Below are 24,943 nucleotides of genomic sequence, written 5' to 3' on the forward strand. Positions count from 1 at the left end.
GGCGGCCGCGCGCGCGCCGTTCTATCCTCACTGGCCTCTCGAGATCAGAGCCGCGATCCCCTTTCTCGCGTCGATGGTCTTCATGCTCTGCGCTTTCCTGTGCGAGATGATCTCGGTTCGATTTGTTACTGCCGTTCTTGGCCTCGATTGGCACAGGTGAGGGATTTTGCAAGGAACCCCTCTTTTATTTTTGAAATTGCAACTATTTTTTTGTCCATCGATTCCTCCCATTTTGTTTGAATTTGTAAAGACTTGTTCAGATTAGTTACTTTTGCCATTTTGATTATGACTTGGCTATGGGAATTAGGATAGTTATCACACAGCGAGATGCATAGAAAAAAGATTGATTATTTTGATATTACGTGAGCTTCAATGAATCCATTTTCTGTGTTCAGCACTGCTGAGGACCATTTCATTAGCTGTACGGATCAGATTGGACATCTTTGGAACTAGAAATCAGTGCGAAGACGGAGATGGACAACAGATGGTAAGGGAGAAACATCAAGAATAGAGAGAAGAGAGGAAAACAAAATGTGAGTAATGAAGAAAAAAAGAGAGAGAAACACAGATTTGGGATGAAGTAGCAGCCGTAAACCTTTCCTGCTCCTTGACCCCGCTTGTAATTAGGTTACTAATTAGTCGGGGTTGGCAACCCCGACTAATTAGTACCGCAATTAACTCAAAGTGGGTCGATTTCTATAATTAAAAGTGAATGAGGTCTATTTCTTTTAAAAAAATTCTGTTGAGGCGATTTTGAAAATTTCTTCGAGTACAATAGGTATAGCTGAAGATTTGTAAAGCAGATGAAGGCACTGTTTGGCAACCAAAAAAAGTGTCTTATCTAAGAGCTTGTGTCTTATTGACTTGGTCAATAAGCCAGTAGAGCTGTTTGGTGACCAAAAATAGGAGGAGATTATTTTGGAGATTGTGTCTTTTGCAAGTAACTTTTGGAAAGCTATCTCAAGTAGCGTTTGTCTTTGGAAAGGAGCTGTCAATTTTTTTCTTTCGTTTTTGCCCCTAATAATTCTAATTTTATATCAATAATATTGCATGACCTTTTTAGTCATTTAACAAATTTAAGCTAGTTGTACAGCTTCTTTTGCCAAACAGCTCTAGTCAATTAGCTAGCTACACAGCTATCAGCTTTCAGCTACAATTTCACAGCTTTCAGCTAGCTTGACAGCTTTCAGCTATAATCTCCCAGCTTTCAACTAGTTTTGCCAAACAGAGCAGAAATTTTAGCGGTGTTACGTTTATTAGATGTTAAAGATAACGGTTTGTAAGCTGAGGGGCTTATTTGAACGACTAATGAGATTCGGGGTGACTTATTTATAATATGTGTGTTTTAGGGAACTTATTTTAAAGCGCTGTAGATTCGGGGAACCAAAATTAGCAAAATCGTTCATTGATTAAATTAGTGACCACCTTCTGTTGTTCAGCTTCAATCCGGGGTCATATTGGCCTATCCCTTCCCCTAGTTTTTTTATAACCCTATCGATCTTTGTAAATGTGCACCCATTATTCTCCATTACATAGCACATCTTGTCAAACGGATTTCTTTGATACTATTACCATGCACCTCTAATTTCCCATGAATCTCAACTACTTAAAAAAAGATGCAAATGGATGCAAATAGAGTACATCATTCTATTTGTTAATATGCAAATGATCTTCTGACCTTTTAGTTTACAATCCATGCAATCTGAAAATTTCAAAATTTTCATGAGATAGGATTTTGTTAGTGAGCGTTGAGTTTATATCCTGGGACTATTTTATATTGACAGATCTGCATCTCCTCTTCCTGATACTGGCCAGTGGCTCCTTTTAGCACTTAACGAGAAGCTTCCTCAGATGGTGGTTGACGTATTACGAGCACAAGTCGTTGAGCTTCATCATTATTTGATGATGTTTATGATGCTGGGTTTCTCTGTGCTTTTCAAGTCTGTTAAAGCTCCTGGCCTTGGTCTCGCAGCAAGGTATATGTTCACTATGGCTATAGGTCGTCTACTTCGGGTCCTAACATTTGTTTCTACGATCCTTCCATCACCCCGACCTTGGTGTTCTTATTCCCGATATCAAGTTCCTTCGCATCCTCACCCTTGGGCTCAAAAGTACTTCATGCCATATGCTTCTGATTCTTGGGCCATTCGCAAACTAATACAAAGTGATTTGCATTATGGTCAGTTATATTCACAATACACTAAAGAATATATGTTTCTAGCCAACTATACGTACTGATTTAGATATTTATGTCTTTGGTGGTTACTTAGCACCTGTAGAGGAATATCCTGATGAATTCCTGCCAGATTGGGGTAGAATGAGCTTCCTCATAGATATATTGAGGCCTGCTGTTTCTGATAGATCATCATGGTATCAATTGTTGAAGAGGGCCAGTGGCGGATGCAATGACCTCATGTACAGTGGCCACATGTTTGTTGCTGTACTGACTGCGATGGCATGGACAGTATGTATTCTAACCTAGTTAATTGGCATGTCACTTGAGGCTGATATATCCTGCATGATTTTTATCTAGATTTCTTTCTATTAAGGTTGAATTTTGGGTTAAGTTCAATCAACGAGTATCAGTTTGGTTATAGATTGATGCTGCTGAGTGCTGACACAATAGTATCTAAGAGCCTAAACTGTTGGCTGATGTGAATGTCAGCTAGCAGAGTGATAGGGGCTAATATTCGACATCTCCGGTTTCTCTTAATTTTCGAATAATTTGTCTAGGTTTTTACCCCTAGCTTATCTTATGGACCATCATGTACCAGCACTTTTCAGATTCAGATATTGAATCTTCTATAACTAAATGAAATGATATTACAATCTTGATTTTCGTAAATGCAGCACGGCCATCTGAAAGTAGGTGTTTTCCCCATCTCTCTTGAAGCTATAGCCTTAGGAGTAATTCAGAACAATCTTCTTATAAAAATATGCATCCCATGTATGCATCCTTTCATGGAATTTTATTCCGTGAAAGCAACTTATTTCCTTTTTTCTAGGTTTCAGAATGCTAGTTGAAGACTGCATTTGGTAGGTTAAAATGCTATTGCTGGACCAGTTCTTTTTCCACTGGATAATCTGTAAAATTTTCAATTTTTTCCTCATTAATTTGTAGAATACTGGACAGTCATTAATGGGCGTGTGCACTCGTTTCGAAGGGAAGTGTTTCATGTCATAATCTCCTATGTCTTTTATTATTATTGTCTCCTTTTCATGCTCTTACGTGGAAATTTCTATTTGTTTTAAGCATCAATAAAGGATACAGAGGTAAGGGAATGTTTATTTCCCTTCAACGATCCTAGACAGTTAATCAGATAAATCATACGGAGGATGGATAAAGAATATTGAAGGTGAAAGCTGGGTCAGAAATATGCAATTTGCCCATTTCCTTATGGCCAATCTAACCCCAGCAAGCAAACACGTACAAATATAAAAGGGGAAAAAACCTCACCACCACAAGAAAGAGGAAGGAGTAAACTCTTTGAATCCACATGGTAGGGAGTAAAGAAAAAGAAATACTATATTGATTAAATGGATGATTAATGCTCTGTTGGCCTTAACTGTATCGTACGGATAGAAATATCATTCAGAAATTCCCCTCTAAGATATAGCAAAACGTGGTAATAGTGATGACATATGACTTGTCATAATTTCACCACCCGTGATATTGTCCTAATATCCGGTGAAATCTAGTTTCAATATAAGCATTACCATAGTCATGACTGACTGAATTAACATTCATCTGAGCCTATGAACGCTTCTGTCTAAGTAGTTCTATTGCAGAATTTATTTTACAAAGAAATGACAAACTATACAATATTCAATCTTTAAAACTTTGAACTGAACATTTTTTCTCCTTGATCAGGAAGCATATGGGGGTTGGACCTCTGCTTTCATATGGATCCTCGTAATGCACAGCGCTCAAAGGGAGATTCGAGAGCGCCACCATTACAGTGTCGATTGTGTTGCAGCAATCTATGTCGGTATCCTTTTGTGGAAGATGACGGGTTTTATATGGTCATCTAAAGACACCTCCAGAGCTAGAAGATCTGCCAAACTCGAGGAGGTCCAGGGAAGACTGATGCACGCTGCAAAGGATTCTGACATAGATGAGATCAGAAAGGTGTTGGATGAAGTGGAGTCGGCTGGCCAAGACAAGCAGAGATCTTCGCAATGGGTTATCTGGGCGTTTGCAGGGCTTACCATTACTTTTTCTCTCACTGTTGTGGTCTTAGCTTTTGTTTTGACGAATGATGGTTGATTTTTTACGGCTTTTTTTTCTTCTTTTTTGTCGGGAAAATTGCAGGGTGAATGCAGTGTTGTATGTTGTATTGATTGTGGAGGTACAGGAATCAGGGAAATTAAGTCCCTTAATTTAAAGAATTTTTTTTTTTAGTTTGCTCTCTGGGATGAACTGTTTCTTGGTGTAGAAAAACATTGTTGATTCTATCTTTTACCCATCCAGACTTATGCTACTTTTTTGTGTAACCCCCAAACTATCACAAATTTTTATAGGGCTGATAATATGTACTTACTCTTTGTAATGTTCGTTGGGAAATGTTTCATTTACATTAAAGAGAAAAAAAAATAGAAGGATCAAACTTGTAAAATGAGTTTCTTGAGGTAAATTATACAGATAGTTTTAAATTTATTTGAAACTTACGTCTAAAATATGACAAGCATCAATTAACCACTCGTTTTTGGGCAATGTCTGTAGAAATAACCTACGTCCGTGTGCTTGCATGCGTGCTGAGGATGAGGGGGTGCTTGTTGGCGCAAGAAAAGTAACAAATTTGGGTTTGGAGCAACTTAAACAAAAGAGTATAACCGACCACTAAGGATCATACGTAGGGGATTTGAGCTATAAAGGGCAGTGAAATACCCAAATTACCCCCACCTGCTTGATATCTTAAGGGCTCGGAGTCTCGCGCACTGTGCGGAAGGTTCTAATAGGATTCATACTCTAATCATAAATCAAATTATAGCTAACTACATAGATAAACGATAGCTAACTACATAGCAATGTGCGGAAGGTTCAATAGGATTCATACTCTAATCATAAATCAAACTATTGCTAACTACATAGATAAACGATAGCTAACTACATAGATGAGTGATTTGCGGGGTTGAGCCGTTACTGTAAAGATTCTAGGCCTGATTTGGAAGCATTTAAGATTTAAGGGACCAAGATAGAAAAATCCCTTTTACTTTTTCCACCTGTGACAGATCTTAAAATTACAGGTCATAATAAGCAAAACCATTTCCCAAGGGGCCCAAAACCAACACCAAAAAATAATTAGTGCATCTCCAAGGGCCGGAAAAATCTGACCCCTCAGCTTAATTAAGGGACTTCGGAGGGGAAGCTGCTCCAACGAGCCGAAAAAAACGCCCATTCACCCCAAAACCCTTAACTCTCTCCCCAAATTAAGGGGAAGGTTAAAATCTCTTAATCTTTTCCTTATAATTTTACTAGTTTTTATGCACGTGCAATGCACGTGGTAAATTTTTTAATATTATTTTAAAATATAATTTTATTTAGGAATGTAAACAATATAGCCAGCATATGAATTGAAGCTAAAAATTCACAATTAGCGACCTTCAATTTCTCTGTTAGGAAGTGGCATCATTTGAGGTGAGTTAAAAAATTTGCCAGCCTATAAGATGGGGAAAAATATTACTCATTTGTTACACAAACAAATTGCATTCTAGGTATATTTCCATTGTTCATATTCTAAAAAGACTAATGTTTTAAATGGAAATTCATAATTTTTGTCATTATCCTATTTTTTTCAAAATATTCACTTTATATTCTTGAACTCAAAAGCAAATGAAAACATACAAAAAGAGAATTGTATGCACACGTCAACTGATAAATAAAAATAAACAAATACCTTCTGTAGAACAAGCATACACTCCAATAGCTCATTACTATTGACCAGAGATTCTCAATAGTAATCTATTCGTCTCAATTCCTACTATCTCACATGCTTTATTTTCACCATCAACAAAGATCATCTGAAGACATATATTACACATTGCAAGTTTTTGCTCCTGACATCTCATAGTATCCCACGAAAGTATTAAAATAATTTTCTAAGATGCAAGTCAGTTGCGGCAACACTCCTAGGTACTACGTGGAAAGAGTATAGTCCTAAAAATGGCTTAACAACGGTTATGCTTTTGCCCATAGATGGACAAGCATTTCCTGGTTCAAGCAGGTATTCCACACACCATAATTTTGGCATATCTCACATGGTGTACCTTTGATATCAACTTTCTGACACAATAAATTAGATTGTCTTGCTCTTTACAAACGTGAAAGAGTTAAAATAAATCACAGGACAACTACCTGTAACAATAATTTTTTTAGCATTTACAAAGCTAAGAGGCTAATCTCTAACAATATCTTTCTGACACTAATTATATATTGTTGCATTAATGGCCTCACAAACAACTAAGTAACAGTTATAAAATACACAAATATTGCTGCTTTCATCATGAACATATAACAGATGACAATGGCATATTGAAAAGACATTTGGCGATGGAAAACAAACAATAGATTGATGTGTGATTACAATACCTGAAAATCAGACATTGTAACATTATTGCTGGCTAAATCTTCAGGGGACAATGGTTGCCGCAACCAGTCATCTGTTTTTCCCTCTTGAAATCCAGATTTCCTCTTCTCCATTATTCTTCTCATTGCCAGATTGCCGGCTTTGTTCACCAGTGCGTTCAAATGAACTCCCACAAAACCTGGAGTAGCCCTTGCTATCTTCATAAGATTGAATTCACCCTCAAGATTGCATTTTCGAGTAAGAACTGACAGGATCTCTAGACCCATATGATAGGAGAATTACATAATCCTGATGTTGTAAAAAAGGTTTTCTCTGTAGGAATTAATCCTATGTAATTTATACATAAATATTCAAAACTGTAATGACTTTTCATAATTTTCTTAGTTAATTATGGGCCACATTTTATTGTTTCAGCTATTAAATTGAAGAAATAAAAGCAAAATAAATGTACACACGGAACTTCCTCCCTTCTGGCCCGAAAAGTGAGATTACAACCAAACTCAATTAAGTTCTGCATTTCTCCTAAAAAGGTGAACTGCAAAAAATGCTCCGTTTTATTGAGTAGGAAAACAATTAGCAAAAAGAGCACGAAAATACCCCATCTTATGCATAGTACATTAGCTTTCTGGAAATTTCTTAAATTTTAATAGGCTGCATATCGTGTGACCAAAAATGCTAGTTACAAACCATGTCACATGATAATGCTTTCTAAACATATTAGACCAATCATACCTAATATGTCGACTTTTCCATCATTTACTTATTCATTTCTGCATACAAAAACTTCTTTAAGAGTATATACACTAAAAGAAGCTGTCAGGTCCCCTTATAAGTTCCCCTTATCTGATTCGTAACTCTATAAATATTTTAAAGAATTGTTATTTCTTAGTTCTCGGGAAAACATCCTTGATACAAACTCAGAACTCCATTACTTGTCCCCATCTTTGATACAAACTCAGAACTCCCACCAGAATCGGTTTCCTCCTATGCCATGTAAGTTTCCTCGCCTTTTGAGTGTATTTTGAAACCTACATTTAACAGTGGTCTACTATATCTTTTCCAGTGGCAAACTTCATTAGCTATACTCAAGGGGCTTAAAGGAAACACTGAAAACTTGAAGGATTCACACTGTTGTGTCAAAATATTACATTTTTCTTTATCAGTCATCATGGAATCATGCAATATATGATATATGAAAACTCAATAACAGTGAAGGAGACATATTCCAGCTTTACAATTTAGAAAGAGAACTGATTTGATGGAGACGACGCAAAACAAAAAAACCTCAACATGCAGTGGAAAAGATAGCATTTTCTCTTTTTCTTTCCATCATACAAAATGAAAGCAATAATAGTAAAAGGAAGCAGCAAAGTGAGCCAAAACCATAAAACTATCAAATATCTGTTCAAACCAATTTCTCATCATAGGGCATCAAAGGTATTATATGTATCATTACAGCATACTCCTTGTTTGCCCCCACAGTAACAGTCTGATACTGATACTATTTTTAGGCAAAGAGGCAAGAAATATGTTCAAGGTGCTGAGTTCAACAAGGTTTTGGGATTTATTACCAAGTCAATAAACAATCTACAAGTAATCATCGATATAATACCTACAACGACTACTTATATGAATTAAAGAGACAAATGCAGATGTATAACAAACCTCCTCAGCAGCAATTTTCAAACCGTTCTGAAGTGAAACCTTACGCAAATAGTTCTCCGGCCGATAATAATTCCCCTGTGAATTCACACAATTACCTGTCCCCATCTTTGATACAAACTCAGAACTCCCACCAGAATCGGTTTCCTCCTCTTCCCCCTCAGTGTACCCACTAACAAACCCCGGCTTCCTTTGCTGTGGCTGTTGACTCCCTGACATCCCTGTCTCCCTGGACGAGCTGAATTCAGAATACCCCGAGTACCCGTCGCTCGAATACTGGTTATTTCCAAACTTAGAGTTCACATTTGGGTTCTTCCGTCTCAAAATATCATCTTGAGGGGATGAATCCAAAGAGTAACTCCCTCTGTAGATCTCCTCCCCCTCACTGTAATTCTCCACGACCGTTATTGTCCTCGATGGATGGATCACTCCACGAGGAAACTGCCCCAAATTTCTCCGGTGGTGGAATCCTTAATCCCCCGCTACCGCTTCTTACTGCTCGAAGATGATCCATCCGTTGCTACAAAAACCCCCAAAATTAGAAGAAGAAGGGGAAAAAAGCAATTTTTTTCCTGATGCCTAAAATCTGATATTTGATGAGAAGATGGAAGGGAACGTTTGTGGATGATGAGGATAATAACAAGCTACTTGATGACTATAATAATCATCTTTGCAATTTGATAACCGACAAGGAAATTCGTAACAGATGGAACGGAGAACGAAAGGAACGAAGGCTTTACAACTTCTGATTTTTGAGTAACGAAAAAATTAATTAAAAATGTTAATGAAATGAAAGATAAGGATAATTTTGTTATATTTACAATAGTTGAAGGGTAATTTGGGGTAGGAAAAGTTTTTCTAGGACTTCCTCTTTTAAAGGGTAGATAGATATTAATATTTTTTACTGGAGTTAATGTATAGTTAATCAAATTTAGTTAATGTATAATTAATTCAAAATAAAATAATAGAGTTAATGTATAGTTAAATGAAATTATTATTAAAATAATATGAATTTAAATTTAAAATAATATTTAACTTTTAACATGATTTATATGAATTAAGTATTATATAAATTAATTATATGTTAAATTTTAACATGATTAATTAATTTAATGATTATATAAGGTAATTTCTTAATTTAAATTAATTAATTAATTATTTCTAGTTATTAATATTTATTTACTTATAAATAAATCATACACCAAAAAAATAAAATCTCGATTCAAAGATGCAGCACGACGACGTGATATGGCAAGTCATCAGGCACGACCACTGCAGTTTCATGGCCAAGTACTCATTTCTATCTCTCATTCAAAGTCTAGGGCTTAGTCTAACGTTCAGTAAACTAATTTTCTTTTCTTTTTTGTTTTTGTAGAATTACCACCGGAATATTTTGCAGAAACCCTTATAATGTTACGGGCATCTGCAATCGGAGCTCCTGTCCTCTGGCCAACAGCCGGTATGCTACGATTCGAGATCATGAGGGTATTTAATCCATTAATTATGTTGTTCTTTTTTAAAGCTTAAGTTAAGATTAGCATGATTGAGTTGCTAATGACTTTTGAAGTTGGAAGCTTGGCGTGTATTGGGTTGCGAACGGCTTGAATGATTGCAATTTGTTCTGATAATCAGTAAAGTGCAGTGGTGTTCATGTTTTTCTGTAAGTCGAAAGGAGGTCTTGATAATGTGACGGTCAGAGATACTCTTTTTGGAGGGGCTTTTTCGGAGAGAGGAAATAAATTAGGAAACGTTAGCAAATTGTAAAGAGGAATTGGAAATGAAAGATGTGGTTTTGAAATTTACCGAAACGGTGGTCTGTGACACTTCCTCCTGCACTGTAATATGACATACTACTCCCCCCCTCCCCCCCCCCTCCTGATCTTTCTATTTGGGTATGGCAACGATGGACCTTATATAAATGTATATGCCTGTGATGTTTAGTTTGCGCCCTCTTATGTAATCGATGAGTTATTTTGATTTCCCACTTCATTATTACATCTTTTTGAGGGTTATGATTGTTGTCTACTCATACATAATCATTTACTCTTGATTCTCTATGCAGGCGTGTTCTACCTATATATGATAATACTATTGAAAAGGGCTCTATGCAAACAAGCTGTGCGGAAAGAGTTAAGCTTCCCAGAAGACTATGAAAAATACGGCATATTAGAGCATATTGGACAAACCATTTGGTATGCTACTCTTGAGTCAAACTAACTTGAAAAATATGTCCAGGTTGTATCTTGGAAGAGATAATATAACACAATCCTTTTTTCTTCTTCAGGAATTCTGGCCGAAGCTTCTTGTTCACAAGATCAAGCAACGACTAACGAAAATGACACAATATCGCATACGCATGAGGAAGCTTGAATTGAAAGTGAGGTAAGGATTTATGTTGTCTTTCATTGGTGCATCACATTCTGCATATGGTTCGGTAAATGGCAATCACATCTCTGCCAGATTATTTCATGGTGTAAACTCTGAAGAATGATAATCACTAGGAATGGATGAATTTATGTAATGCAACCAGTGGCGGAGCCACATTAGCCTTGCCCTGGGCAGTTGCCCAGGGCAAGATTTGAAAATATATATAACATCGTCGGTATATAATTTGAGCTGAATTCATAGAATGTTTGGAATTAGTTTATAGTTAACTGTAGAGATTATGTCAAGGACTAAGAAAGAGAATTTATTGTGATAATTAATCATTTATGATGCATAATTAAATCGGCACACAACCTTGAAAAATTACTCTCGGATGAGTCTAGCAGTGTCGATACATAATTAAGGAGGAGGTTTTCTTTTTTTCCCCTGAGGAAGTTGAGGGCGGCGAACATGTCGACGATGTAGAGGAAGGCGTTGTAATACACTCGTGAGGTCTTTTAGACAACCTTTATTTTTCACCCAGGGAAAAAAATAATCCTGGCTACGCCACTGAATGCAACTAATATTATCTATGTTACCTTGGTATCAGACTCTTAGGCTGATGTTTTTGTAATGTAACAGCAACAAAACAACAACAATGGAGCCCTTCAAATTTTCTTTTGTTCTATCCCTCAGGGCCTCAACCTATTAAATTGTGTTGATATGCTAACCCTATGGGTTTCCATAATTGTTCTTTCACATACTGCGTATCTTCATAACACTAGCACCAACGTCTTTCACTGTCTTTTTAAGTGAGTAATTGCTTTTGGTCTTGTAATTTAGTTTGCATGTTTTTACTTGAGCTATTTATCTTCCAAATGAAGACCGTTAAACTTAATAAAATATTTGTGCTTAAAACTTGGATTCTTCACCTGGCTTCTATTTTTAGAGTATGAGACTAGGTGATGGGGAACGGCGCGAGGGCTTCGATCTAGAGGCGAGAAATCATCGACGGCTTGGCAGAATGATGTTGAAGTCCATGACAGAGCGGTAACTGATGTTACTGTTCACAGAATGGACAGTAATCTGAACGGTAGAATTGGGCTGTTTTGTGAGGTTTTAGGGCTATATGTTGGGAGGACAGAGTGAGAGATTGCAATCTATGGATCAAGACGAGAGGGCGTTGGGATTTGTAGATAACTAGCTAGGCCTCACACCTAGAGGTCTCACACTCGAGGGCTTCATATCCCAAAATGGCAAATCACGTGCCAAGAACATCTCACATGCTCAAGAGAGATTTCTCAAACTCAAAATTTTATTTATCAATGTCTATTTCTCATGGAGGATTACATCTCTTATTTGTAGAAAAGAAAGGATCCTGTTGAGGAAGCAAATCAAAATCCTAATCAAATCAAAACCTAACAAAACTAAAAGATGCAATCAAATAAAATCCTAATTGAAGTAGAAAGAGATCTTAAAAATCAAATCCTAAAGAAATCCTAACTAAAAATAAGATGACATATAATTAAATAAAATCCTACCGAAAAAGGAAATATTCAAATAAATCCTAATCGTATAATATGGAATGTCCACGATCGTTCTGCATCACTGGGCATTTCCTCTAGTTATCATACATGAATCGATAAGTTTTCTAAGACAAATTCTACGAGTCTATGACTTAGCTTATCGCAGTACATGAGTATGCTCTTTCGCAGTCTGTTGTCACTTCAACACTTGTAAACATTCTGTAGATTGTTTCCACCTCACTTGCTTCCTTGTGCAATAACACAATTGTCTTCTCTCCATCTGTTTCCTCATTGATTTTTGCTGTTCGCCTAAATCAAATCTCGTCTTCTTCTTTAACTTCTTGTCAAAGTTATATGTACATATCTAGCTTGCACTGCATTATAGTCTGTTACACTTGCTGTAAGGGCTTGTTATGATAGCCTTGCAGAATGCAATTAGGCGTTACTATTCTTGCCATGGTGCTCTTCCTCTTAGTTTTCAAAATTTCCTTCAGCTTCTCGTCATATGGACCATACATTCAGCAACTTATAGTAGTTCTCCTGGTTTACATTCCCTGCCTCCTTGCTCTATTTAAGTTCATGTGCAACTTTTCAGTGTCTTGTTCTCTTTTTTCCTTTCTTTTTTCTCTTTTTTCTTCTCTTTTTCTCTTTGGTGTATGTGGCATGCCAACCTACATGAAAAATTTTCTGATGGATAATGATTGCGGAAAATTTGTTATTTTTCCTGGCGGCATTGGCATTACACAATTAGGAATGCTTCAAGTATGATATATTTGTTATGGAGGCTACTGTTTCAAGGGCTTTCATTGGTAATAATTTATTGATTCTTAGAAATATGTATATGTACTACTAGTCATGTGAATAATCTATTGCTAATTGGCACGCATTTCACTTGAAGGCATTTCTTTTTTCATCTTAGTATTCATGTGATGCTGGTTAATTAAGGATGTATGTACTTTTTTTATTCCCGGCTATCTATGTTACTACATCACCCAGTTTATGTTAGAAGTAACTGGATGCAAGTTTGCTCCTTGCATCCTAATATCAAGTGCCTTCCAATTCCAGGGAGAAGATAATGACAGTTCCTAGAAAAGAGAAAAAGAGAGAAGCTAGGAGGGAGGAAAAGGCTGAAAAAGCTGCAATTTTGGAAAAGGTTGGCCTTTATCCCCTTGAGGTTATACTTCCATGATTCTTCCTGTTTCAGCTATTGATCTGGTAAGATGTTTTGTAGAGTATTGAGAAAGAACTGTTGGAACGATTGAAGAAAGGTGTTTATGGTGACATATATAACTATCCTGTACTAGAGTATAATAAAGTTCTTGACATGGAAGGTGGTGAAGAGAAAGAAGTTGAGGAAGAAGATGAAGAGGTATGCAAGCGATTTTATTGATCAACTGGGTTACTTCAGTTATTGGCAATTAAGTGAAAATTTCTCTTGTTCTGAATTAACCAGGAGCCTGAAATAGAATATGTCGAAGGTTATGATGAACTTGAAGAAGAACAAGAGGAAGAAGATATAGAAGATTTTACTGGTTTTATGAAGGACGTGTCTCTAAAGGGAAATGATTTTGGTAAAGATTCCTCAACACATTAATCTGTTGATTCTTAACATGATTTTGTTCTTATGTGGTTGCTCTTTTTATGTTTGTGACTTGAATGTTATTTTCTGGCATCTGTTACATTGATGAAGATGATGATGAGGCAGAGCCATCCGAAAAATCAACCGTGAGGAAAAGAACTAAAGGATCAGATTTAGATAAGGTCGATGATGATGCTCGTGCTACCAAGTTGAAAAGAAAGGGAAGAGTGACTATAGAGGTAAAACTTTATTGCTCGTCACCTTTGTAATGTATGCAGTATGCCTTTCAACATTTAATCTCACACACACATACACACTGCGAGGAAAATCAAAGAGGAAAATGAAAGCTGAAATAGTCTCATGATTTGCTGTTATTGTTGACAGCTAAAGGTAAATAGTAAGATTATCAGACACATATGTATTCCTGTTAAAGAGAATTCCCTGTGAAACTTTTTGTGGATTCTCCACCCTAAGGGATAACAGGTACTTAATTTAACCCTTCAACTAGCATGATCCTTCACAATCCAAATTTTGTATTGCAACCCACTTCGATATCTTTAATACCCCTGCTGCAGTGTTGAACGCAATTATTTTTGTATAAAGGTTTAAATGAACAGAGCTTGAGCGAGCCAGTCCTGTCTGAGATTCTGTTCAAAATTCAATATGGCTAGCTCGAGTTCACCTCACTTGCCTTTCAAACTTCGGTTGGGTCAAACTCATCTTGCTTTGAATTTAAAACTTTTAAATTCGGTTTGGTAAAGGTCAAAATTTGTAAATGAGATGCAGTTGAGCAATTTTTTGCTTTACCATTACGAGCTTGATTTTGCTCGATATTGTTCAATAAGCTTCTGAAAAATTATGTTCACTTAATTATCAATTTATTAGGAGTCAAAAGGTCTCTAGCACCCATTTGAAAAGCTCCCACAACTTTTCTTGTATTTCATCGTATAAGTATCCATCAACAAGTTGTATAAAAATGTGCTTCTAATAGATGTTTGTTATATTTAAAATTTTTTGCAGGGTTAGTTATAAAAAGGGGCTAGTGTTTATTTCAGCAACTTCTATAAAAATAAATGACCAATATGCGTAAGCAAATAAATGGGTGTTAAATATTTCACTAAGAGTTGAAAATATGAGAATGTCAACCAGCACATAGCATAAAATCATTCTAACATAAAACATGCACGCGCGCACAGGATCTTATTTGACCCCAACATGAGCCTGCTCAATTTTGGCGCATCGTTTAATCCAGCTAGCCAACATCAAGCAAATCACCAAGCACAACATGGGTTATGTGCTCGTTACTTGATACTTTGATACATGAACTGGGTTTACCTTTTTAACTGTTTATGTGTAGAATCTATTTCTGCAACAGTCATGACTTGATGTTTATGGGGAAAGAAAATGTTTTAGAATTCTCCAATTGAGAAATAGGTTTTTCTCTCTCCGTTGGTCGCGACCAAAAAGTTCAACTGTATACTTGTCACTTACGTTCGACAATCCTAGCCACACATTAGTTACGCTCTCTGATCAAATTTTTGTCAATTGAAATCAATAGCTAACCGGCAATCCTCAACTTAATGTTGCAGTTTGAACACGATGAAGATTTGGGAGATAAACAATCTGCTTGTTTGAGAGCCTGATGTGGTTACTGTATGTCCAAGTGATGATCAAATTAGTCGACAGCCTGTGCTTCATGGCGGCCGCAAGGGATGGATGAGTTCTGCAAGCGACCTACTTAGATCGACCTTTGAAGGACAATTTTGTAGTTGATGTAGTGTGCTAAAATGTACTGGTCTATATTACTGTTCTTTGTTTAGTTTTGGACAGTTCTCGTTGAAGATATTTTCATTATTTCTTATTTGATTGGGTATTTCGTTATTTCCCACCTTTATAAGGAAATATGCTATATTCTTTATAGTAATAAAAAAAATTCCCCGCTCTTGGGCTAGTAATGTAATGTCGTTTATCCGTTTAACATTAATAGTTAAAGAGGAAAAATGCCTTTTTCCCCCCTTGGTCACCTAATGTGCATGGCTTCCCTAAATAAAATAGGTGCCTTTTATATCAAAAAGAAATACAAAACTTGTATTACTAAGAACAGAGAAAGCAAACGAGAGCTCTCACCCATTTATGAATTATCGAGCATACACATTTGTTTATGCTCAAAGATGGATGAAGATCATACACATTTGTTTCTTAATTGTGAGCTTGTTTACTCAATTTGGAGATCAGTTCAATTTAAGCTGAAAACTGATGATGATTTTAAATTGAATTCTTTGAAGGGGGTATGGTTAAATTGGAACAGTAGTAATGTTGGGGAATCTAGTATGAAGAAGAATGTTTTCATTTGCTCTCTTGTTTGGTGTGTGTGGCAAAAACGCAATGATAGATTATTCTCTAATAAACAGAAGGGTTTAGGCTTTGGCGTTCATTCATATTTATGTTCATATCTTATATCGCCTTTGTCATTAGCTCTTATCTATATCATCCACTATCTTGTTTAGATTGTTTACCTCTTGTGTTAGTTTATATATCCTTACATATATATATTTCATCATATAGGATATATCTCATTGTTTACATTGCTTATCCTAGCTCATATATCTTGTGGTATTTTATTCTTGCTAGGATAACTCATTAATTAATTTTAATTGGCATTTAATCGGATTAGATTAGCATAAGACCCTAATCCCCCCCCCCTCTAGGGTCTAACAATTGGTATCAGAGCTTGGTGCTCTTTGATTTAAAGGTCTAACCGCCTTGAGTTAAAGATCCAAGTTATCTTATTTGTGCTAATCTTATTTTAAACCAATAATGTTAGTATTCTTATTTTTCCTCAATCTGCAGTGAAAACTTCCTCCTTTGTAAACAGAAACACAATCTTTAAACAAACAATAAAACCCTAAACCCTTGTTTAAAACACTTCTTAATATCTTGAAAAGACATCAGCAATGGGGTATTTATACCCTCTAAGAAACTCAGCAAAAACACCCAAAACAAAAGACAAAAGTAGCTGTTTAAAAATATCAAATAAATTCCAAAAAATGTAAAACTTTGGGGAATGATTGTAGACATGATAATAAACATGCTACAACGACTGGTTTCGAAAAAGGACTTCCCAAATAAAAAATATCATCATTTTGCAAAATAGTCCAAAACACGAAAATGTAAACATGTGAATTTTGATATTTTGGCTAAACCAACTTTTGAAACTTTACAAAATGATTTTATAGACTTGAAGAAAGATATAAACTATTGTTATGAAGTCTATAAACAATGAATGTAGTATTTTATCAAAATACACATATAATGCACTAAAACATGATTTCATTTAACTAACTAAAATTGATATTGATGAAATCATATATATGCATATGAGTATGAAACAAAAATATGTTTTCTAATTATATTCAATTGTTTCATAGTAAAACTTGAAAACTATCAAACCAAAACATATATGTATATATATAACTATATATATACAAAAACCAAAACGTGTATGTGTGTATATGATTGAGCTTAAAGTACTAACACACATAATATAAATTCCTAAACTAAATTACCCAAGCAATGATCTTGATCTTCAATAAGCTTGACTTGGTAATCTCGCGGATGAAGCTTGAACTTGGATCTTGAACTTTGAATAGCAAGGCTTCACCGACATTCCGCCAACCTCCTTTGAATATGATCGTTGAAGCTCTATTCCATCCATCCTCCAACTCGTTGTTTGTCTACAATGAATAGATAACACAAGCACTAGACAAACAACATTAGTTATAAATTGTTTGTTAAACATCATCAAAACAAGAAGGCCAACAATTTAATGAATTTATATGGTAATTTAGAACTATCTCTCTGTGTGCCTTTTAAGATCCAAACTTTTTCCATATAAAAGGGGTGAATTATGTTCATGTTATTTTCTTAGAATATAAAAATGATGAAGATCTTTTTCAATAAGTTGGTAAGCGGTGATGACCCAATCACTCCGCTCTTTGTTGTTTATTCCAATTTTAAGGACTAGTTTATAGTTATGTGGGATTCCATTGTTAACTTGAAAACCATTATTGTCTTACTATTAAAAAAACCACTTTTGTGATTGTAAAAATTCTACATGGGCTCATCTTGTCCCTTGAAATAGAAATGGAGTAAAACGATAACTTTTAAAATCTTTGGTGCCATTTTCTAGGGGAATGTTAGTCAATCAGAACTTTTCAAGTACAATTGAGATAATTGTTCAAGTTAGATAGATAATTTTATAAAGTAATATTAATTATAAATCTAATAAAAGAGTAACTATTAGTTATAAATTAAATTATATATGACCTTGTTCTCCTTGATAGGTGCCTTGGGGATGTAGCCGACCCGACCCGATCCGCTCCCATTTATTCTCCTAATCTGCCTTCTTCAGTTGATCTTCACCCCGCTATCATCACCGGAGCGAAAGCGGAGCTCCGACTGTGAAATTCCAGTAACCTCTCTCGCTCTCCTCTTATTTTGCCCTAATTTCTCATTGCTGCTCCCAAATTTCATCCCAATTTTTACTCGATTTTTCCCAAATCTTTTTGATCTCGCTCGGTTTACCGAGAGATCTAACAACCGTTTCCTTCATCTCGCAGGATCGCGGTCGTTATTTCCCCGAGATCTGTTGTTCGACGACGAGAATGAGCTCCGCTCAAGACCCGTTTTATATAGTTAAAGAAGAGATTCAGGAATCAGTGAGTTTGAATTTTTACTCAACCACACGTGAGAAAACTAGCTTAGATCTGGGATTAGACTGTTCATTTGGTTTAGTTATAAAGATTATTTGAGGGGATTTTTTTTTTTTTTGACCCTGTCATGTTGTTACGAATTAAGGATGTTTATGGCTGCATGGCAGCGTCGTAAATAACCTGATAATGTTTGGATGAACTTGCTGCATGGGTGGGAGGAGCTGCGGTGCATGTTGTTTTCTCGCTACGTTGTATTACTTGGAATATATTGAGTGCAGGTCTTAAAGTAGTTTATGGAGAGAAAAGAGGATTTATTCCGCATTGATGATGAGCAAGTGCTTAATAGTGAACGGCTTCCACTGTTTAAGATTTGTAATGTATCGATGCGTCATGCATCTATAACATGCTATGGGTTTATGGGTAGGGATGTGCCCTGAGAGTAATGATAGCAGACACGCGTGTTTTTCGCTTGTGCACTGACGCGAACCTTTGTCTATAACGTGTCTTATCTTGTGTACTTTTTGTTAACCCAATAATTAGGGATCAAGATTTGGTCCTTCTTATGTGCTATTTTCTGCTGGTACCGTATATATCTAAATCATAAATCTAGAAATCCACTGACGTTGGATATTGGGGAGAAAAACTTCTGGATAAAGTAGTTGGATTGATAGCGAATAGGCGAATACATTTTCATCATAAATGTTTTTGGAAGTGGGAAGGTTCATATATGATCACGAGATTTTCGAAGCAGGCCTATCCTCTACCAGAATACCCAAAATAAATAATAAGTAAAGAAAAGATAATTTGATGGTGATGCTCAGTAGGATCAAGGCAATTTAAAGATGCTTTTTTGCAGAGTAGGATCAAGGTAAGTGTAACATAATAGGAAGGTCGCCTAAAATATGACCTGAAAGCAAGAGTTTGAAGAACAAACGGTTGTTTGTTGGGTTGCGAAAAAGGGCTCAGCAGCATACGATGGTAGCAAATAGAAGACTGGCTAGTTAGATATGGGCTTAATCTCATGTAACTTCCTCTTACAATTATGAACTGATGGAATCATTGTAGCAGTAGTAATAAAGGGTAAGGTAGGGGTCTGGATAGGGCCTAAATCCTACAGAACTGCGAAACATGGGTAAGTGGAATCTTTGGTGGCATGAATGGAGATGAAGTAGACTCATCTGAGAAATTTGTGCCATGTTGAGCTTGGCTAAAAACAGGCAGGGGCTCATTCATTACAAGGATTTGAAGCTTTTAGTAAATCAGTGGACAAAGCCAAAGAAAATTATGATAGATAGACAGTAAGACGAGAGTATCATGATCTTACAGTTTAGACGAATGGTATTAGAAAACTAGTGAATTAGGAATCATGGACCTGTATATCTTATACTAATTGTTCTTTAGTGAATTGGAGTTGCAAAAACCATCAGAACTGTAGATCATGATATGTATGTTATGGTTTGATTTTTTTCTGGCACTGTAAAACTTTTGAATGAGCTACTTGCGGGAAAATGCATATAGCATTTACTGTTTCATATTTAGAGGTTCTAAGTATGTAAGTCCTAGGAAAATGACTCACCAAATACACTATTGTATGATAACAAATTCCTGCTCAGTTTACAGCAAAACTAAATTTCTCTGCCAATATACAAAATGCATTCCTATACATATTTTCCAGCAAAAAAACATGTCTTTTTTTCCATATATCCCTAGCTGACATCATCATGCATTACACTAAAACTAGCTTTATCTTTCACCGTTTCTTGATGGCCTGTATGGAGAGCACTAAATTCTTTGACTGTGCTGCAGATCATATGAATGATTGAATTCATGGAAGAAAACTAGCTTTATCTTTTTATGTTTCTTCATAATGCAAAGCTAAGTACACATTATTTCTTGTGTAGATTGACAATCTGCAAGCTACTTTCCGACAGTGGGAACGAACTCAATCAAACACTGGGGAGTATGTTCATCTAACCAAAGAAATTATTGCAAGCTGTGAAAGCATCGCTTGGCAGGTAGTATATTAAAGGATAATGAAGTTCTCTTCTATTTCATTTCATCTTATGTAGTTTAGAAGGTCTCCATCAACTTTAGATGATGTGTATCATGATAAGACCATGAGTGCTGGCCAAACGAAGTGCTGGAAGGGTACATTTTCTGGTTTATGCATGTGTCCGTGCATGTGTGTGCATTTTTTTATTCTTTTGGAGGGGTATCTTATGATTTCTTTCATTGTCCTTCAGCTGATTTTTGAAAAGCTCTTCCCTATTCCAGTTTGTTTATATTTCATCACTTACCCAGGTGGATGAACTGAACAAGACAATCACAGTAGCTGCACAAGATCCGGCATTCTATGGACTTGATGAAATTGAGCTTGAAAAACGTAGGAAATGGACTGCTACAGCTCGTAACCAGGTATTATCTACAGAACCCAAACACATGAATGACCCAGCACACAAAGACATACAACTAACATAATAAGGCACATGTCATGTCAATTTCCCGATAATGTTTGTCAATTTAACTTTGCACTTTGATGGGGGTAGTGGTGTTGTTTTGGAGGTTATTTCTAGCCTGTATTAGATAAGCTCTTGCCATGTGAAGATGCCATTTATATAAAGAATTCTTTGCATATTATTCTTCGTCGCATTCCATTCATGTTTCATATTTTCTTCTTTGCAATGGAAGGTTTAAGTTTGAATCTTGACAAGTTTACTACTTTGTGCAGGTGAACACTGTGAGGAAAGCAACAGAATCTGGCAAGGAAAATGGTAGTTCAGTAGGTTATGGTCTCAGTGGAATGCGCCAAGACCTAATGAGGCTTCCAAATGATTATGCTCTTCAGTCTGGCATATCAAACCACCGTGTTGCTAATGACAATGATGATTTCATCTCATCAGAATCCGATAGACAACAACTTCTTATAAGGTACTTGTTTTTCACTTGATATTCCTGTTTTTTTTGTTTTTTTCCCAAATCAATTTATATTATTTAGTTATTGCTAGTTACCTATGAACATCAATTATAAATATATAATACCGGCAACTAAGTGAAGTTTGTTCACCCATGTACAAATAGGGCGTTCCATCACCTTGAAATGAGATCCAGATTCATTCTTGGGTTTCCAGTTTTGGGTGGTATGGATGAGGACCGCCATGAATGAGGATGCACAAACTGCATTGTAATTCAAGAGGATTGAATGTTAGATAACACAGTTCAAAAAGAAAATGAAAAGAAAAAAAAAAGTAAAAAGGAGAATTAACTAACTTAGCTATGATAAACGAAAAACATTAGAAAGCTATGCAGTGCTGCAGTTCATTTCTTTTTACTTATCACTTCTGTTGCAAGAGCTTTAGATGCATGCCATAGACATGCTTGTGTTATCATAATAATAGTGGACTTATGGCCTTATGGGACCTTAATTTACCTCTTGATCCTGTCTTATTTACATCATACTGAATAATGTTGAAAGCTCCCTTCAGAGGTATCAATGATAATATTGTCTTGCTCATAGCAGCCACTTTTATTCTTTAGGCAGCAAGATGAGGAGTTGGACGAGCTTAGTGCAAGTGTTCAGAGAATTGGAGGTGTAGGGCTTACTATACATGAAGAGCTCTCTGGGCAGGTATTATGATATAAAATTATCATTAAGTGGTAAATTATGGGGAATTAGTTGCTACTTTAGACTATGCATGTATTCTGACTTCATAACTCACATTCTAACTTTTTGTGTACACATTTGAAAATTTCTACGCCCTCATATTTCTAATGCACTATCTCGCGTGCTATCATTCTCTTATGATGCTCCAGGATAGGATTTTGGGTGACCTGAGTATAGAGATGGAAACCGCATCAAATAGGTTGGACTTTGTGCAGGTGTGTTGTCAGCTAATCCATGTATTTTGTTTTACCATCTCTATCGTCTAGACGCATTGATTATGGATATTATTTAAGTCTTGTACTGATGAATAGACTGAGGAAATCTAAATTTGGAAAGGAGAGGGAAATTTCTGTTTTAATTTTTGTTGCGATAACTCTCATCAGTAAGTATAAGCTGAAAATATCATACCTTAGTCTATTCGATAAGTTTCCAGTTTCGGCTTCTGATTGTGCTAACTTACTTTTCTGTGCAGAAAAAAGTGGCTATGGTCATGAAGAAAGCTAGCGCAAAGGGACAGTTAATGATGATAGTATTCTTGGTGGTTCTCTTTATCATTCTTTTTATCTTGGTTTTCTTCACATAGAAGAGGCATAGGAGTATATAGCGGTCTAGCTTGTTACTTTCAGTGTAAACATTTGTGGATCGCTTGCATTTGTTTTACTATCAAAATATGTTTTGGTCTACACAGTGATTCTTAAAACTGTAAATTTAGAACATCGAATATCAAGTTTTGCTGAATGATAAGTATTGAAGGCAATGTGAATAATGAGGAGTTCTAATGATGAGAGTTCTCAATATCAAGTGAACGTCTTAGAAAAGTTCTTCAATTTAGGCTCTAGGTAATGTGACGCAGTTGACGGCAATCATCAAAAGCATTTTCCCCCCTTCCAGTTTATGTACTTGGTATGCCGTTCACTATGAATAATATCTGTCCTATTCTCTCCAAAATGAGAATCCCAATGTCTCCTTTCCTGTGGACTTCGTCTTTTCTTCTTGCAATTTCGCCTCCTAAAAGCTCCAAAGCCACCTCCTCTTTGTCTCAGTCTCCAAAGTTTTCACCGCGTTAGCAGGACATATAATATGCACACGGCCAACAATCCTTGACTTAACAAAAGTCGAAACGGCTATAAATAAAAGTGCTCTACTCAGAGTTTCGACGCCCATCTTTGTACATTTGCAATGGCCAGCTCCATGGCTGCAACGCACGTGCAAGCAGCGAGACAACTGGTTCAGATGAGCAAAGGAGAAGGAGAAGAAGAAGACACCGAGGGAAAGGAGAAGCTGGTAATAAGGAGAGTAGATCGTGCAACGAAGAGAAAGGAAGTCGAAAAGAAAGAAGAAAGCGAGGAGCGTAGATGGTTAAAGAGACGACGAGTTCGGTCTACTGCTCACATTTATATGATAACCCAACCCATCGGTGCTCATGCACGAAGAGAGTAGCCATGAATATAAACAGAGAGAGGTCACTGAAAGCGAGAGGGAAAGCGCAGGTACCTGCACATTGAAGGTACGTGACTATTGACATTAAGCCCTGTGGGTTCAAGATGAAGGCAAACGGTATTATTGAAGTTGTAGCCAGGAAAGGCCTCATCACCTTCCAATAAATGAACAATAATATATACAAGAATACCTCTGCAAAAATTAGCTCCCGCCCATCTGCTCACATGTTCATGCGAACTCTCTCATCCAACATCAGGACATTTTTTTGAAATTTCCAGCAGGAGGCAAGATTTTTTTTGGAGCGATAACCAATTATGTCAGCAAAAGAAAGTCACAACAAATCAGAAGACTGCATGTTTAATATATAACACTGGAAATTTGTTGCCAAGACATAACAAATCAGCCTGCTTACATAGTTCGAACGTCGACCAATCTTTTCACAGACACGCAAACATAAAAAATTATAAAAACTACACTACACGCATTAGAGTTCATCTTTAGTTCTTCGCAAGCTCTGTAGAGGCCGCCGACTAGAATCAGATATTGGCTTCTCAATGTGATTTCGGGAGCTGTCCACCTTCAGACCCACTGCGTTCTCTTTGTTTCTTATTACATCATCAATTAAAGGATAGGATTGCATTGGTGTACTATGAACACTTTCCTTAGTCTCTTCAATCTGATTAAGCTCACTGCCCTTATTTTGCTCTGAAGAGACATAATACTTACAGTCATAAACCACAGATGAAAAAGGTGAAGAAAACCTGTAGAAGCATATTGCCAACTAATTTAGAAACTTACCCTGGCTCATATCAAAGCCAGATTTTGAATGTTCAGGTGACTTCCCTATTGTTGATTCCATGGGAAGTTGAGAATTTACTTCCCGAACCTCAAGATTGGAATCATCAAAATCAGCAAATGACCGATCAAAATCGTCAAAATATTCATCAGGTGCCATGAGTTCATCTTTGTTACCTATACTTTCATCATGCATTGCTGTACCAGTATCCCTAAAAGCTCCAGTATCCAGAGAAACCGACGACTGTTGAGCAGTAAAAATTCCCTGGTATGTGGAATACTCGAATTCATTTTCAATAGACCTCTTCACTCCTGAATTCTCCTTGAAGAAAACTTGATCAGCAAAATTTGTGCAGTTTCTAGCATTCAGCTCTTCTTGATTAGCAACTGTTGCCATTGTTATAGTTTCAGTTTGATCAAATGTGCAGTCTCTTGTAGCTGAACCTTCAATTTTTGTACCATCTAAACCATCAGCATTTTGATCTTCGGTAAATCTAGATATATCTAAAGCTTCCTGAATATATACTCTTCTTTCTTCCTGACCCCCAGATTGCTCAGCAGAGTATGTAGCTGAAGATCAAACAGTAAATAGAACTTCTACGAAAATCTACCTAAGA

The 24,943-nt window shown here is 36.3% G+C and overlaps 4 protein-coding genes across 4 annotated transcripts in view; 3 read left to right on the forward strand and 1 right to left on the reverse strand.

Moving 5' to 3' along the window:
* LOC109823974 overlaps positions 1 to 4,401 on the forward strand; it is a 4,994-nt gene extending 593 nt beyond the window's left edge. Inside the window, exons 1-4 of the mRNA XM_020390452.1 lie at positions 1 to 156; positions 1,785 to 2,179; positions 2,271 to 2,464; positions 3,872 to 4,401. The exon at positions 1 to 156 is cut by the window's left edge and continues 593 nt beyond it. Of these exons, the coding sequence (XP_020246041.1) occupies positions 1 to 156; positions 1,785 to 2,179; positions 2,271 to 2,464; positions 3,872 to 4,267 (1,141 nt within the window). The 3' untranslated portion in view covers positions 4,268 to 4,401. The remainder of the gene's footprint in view (positions 157 to 1,784; positions 2,180 to 2,270; positions 2,465 to 3,871) is intronic.
* LOC109824163 (protein MAK16 homolog) lies at positions 9,467 to 15,516 on the forward strand. Its single transcript, XM_020390693.1, has 9 exons — positions 9,467 to 9,539; positions 9,625 to 9,734; positions 10,312 to 10,441; positions 10,485 to 10,631; positions 13,205 to 13,292; positions 13,371 to 13,508; positions 13,593 to 13,710; positions 13,830 to 13,957; positions 15,308 to 15,516. Exons 1-9 carry the CDS (start codon positions 9,478 to 9,480, stop codon positions 15,359 to 15,361), a joined length of 975 nt encoding a protein of 324 aa, XP_020246282.1. The 5' UTR covers positions 9,467 to 9,477; the 3' UTR covers positions 15,362 to 15,516.
* Positions 18,083 to 22,873, forward strand: LOC109824400 (syntaxin-61-like). The gene is made up of 8 exons (XM_020390991.1): positions 18,083 to 18,189; positions 18,338 to 18,436; positions 20,332 to 20,445; positions 20,732 to 20,845; positions 21,159 to 21,358; positions 21,965 to 22,055; positions 22,241 to 22,306; positions 22,564 to 22,873. The coding sequence occupies exons 2-8, from the start codon at positions 18,383 to 18,385 to the stop codon at positions 22,672 to 22,674; spliced, it is 750 nt and encodes a 249-aa protein (XP_020246580.1). The 5' UTR covers positions 18,083 to 18,189; positions 18,338 to 18,382; the 3' UTR covers positions 22,675 to 22,873.
* Positions 23,863 to 24,943, reverse strand: part of LOC109824165 — a 3,321-nt gene continuing 2,240 nt past the window's right edge. Inside the window, exons 5-6 of the mRNA XM_020390696.1 lie at positions 24,330 to 24,896; positions 23,863 to 24,236 (exon numbers count right to left, since the gene is read on the reverse strand). Of these exons, the coding sequence (XP_020246285.1) occupies positions 24,016 to 24,236; positions 24,330 to 24,896 (788 nt within the window). The 3' untranslated portion in view covers positions 23,863 to 24,015. The remainder of the gene's footprint in view (positions 24,237 to 24,329; positions 24,897 to 24,943) is intronic.

The sequence above is a fragment of the Asparagus officinalis genome, chromosome 9 (genome assembly GCF_001876935.1).
Source record: "Asparagus officinalis chromosome 9, Aspof.V1, whole genome shotgun sequence".
NCBI classification, from domain to species: Eukaryota; Viridiplantae; Streptophyta; class Magnoliopsida; order Asparagales; family Asparagaceae; genus Asparagus; species Asparagus officinalis.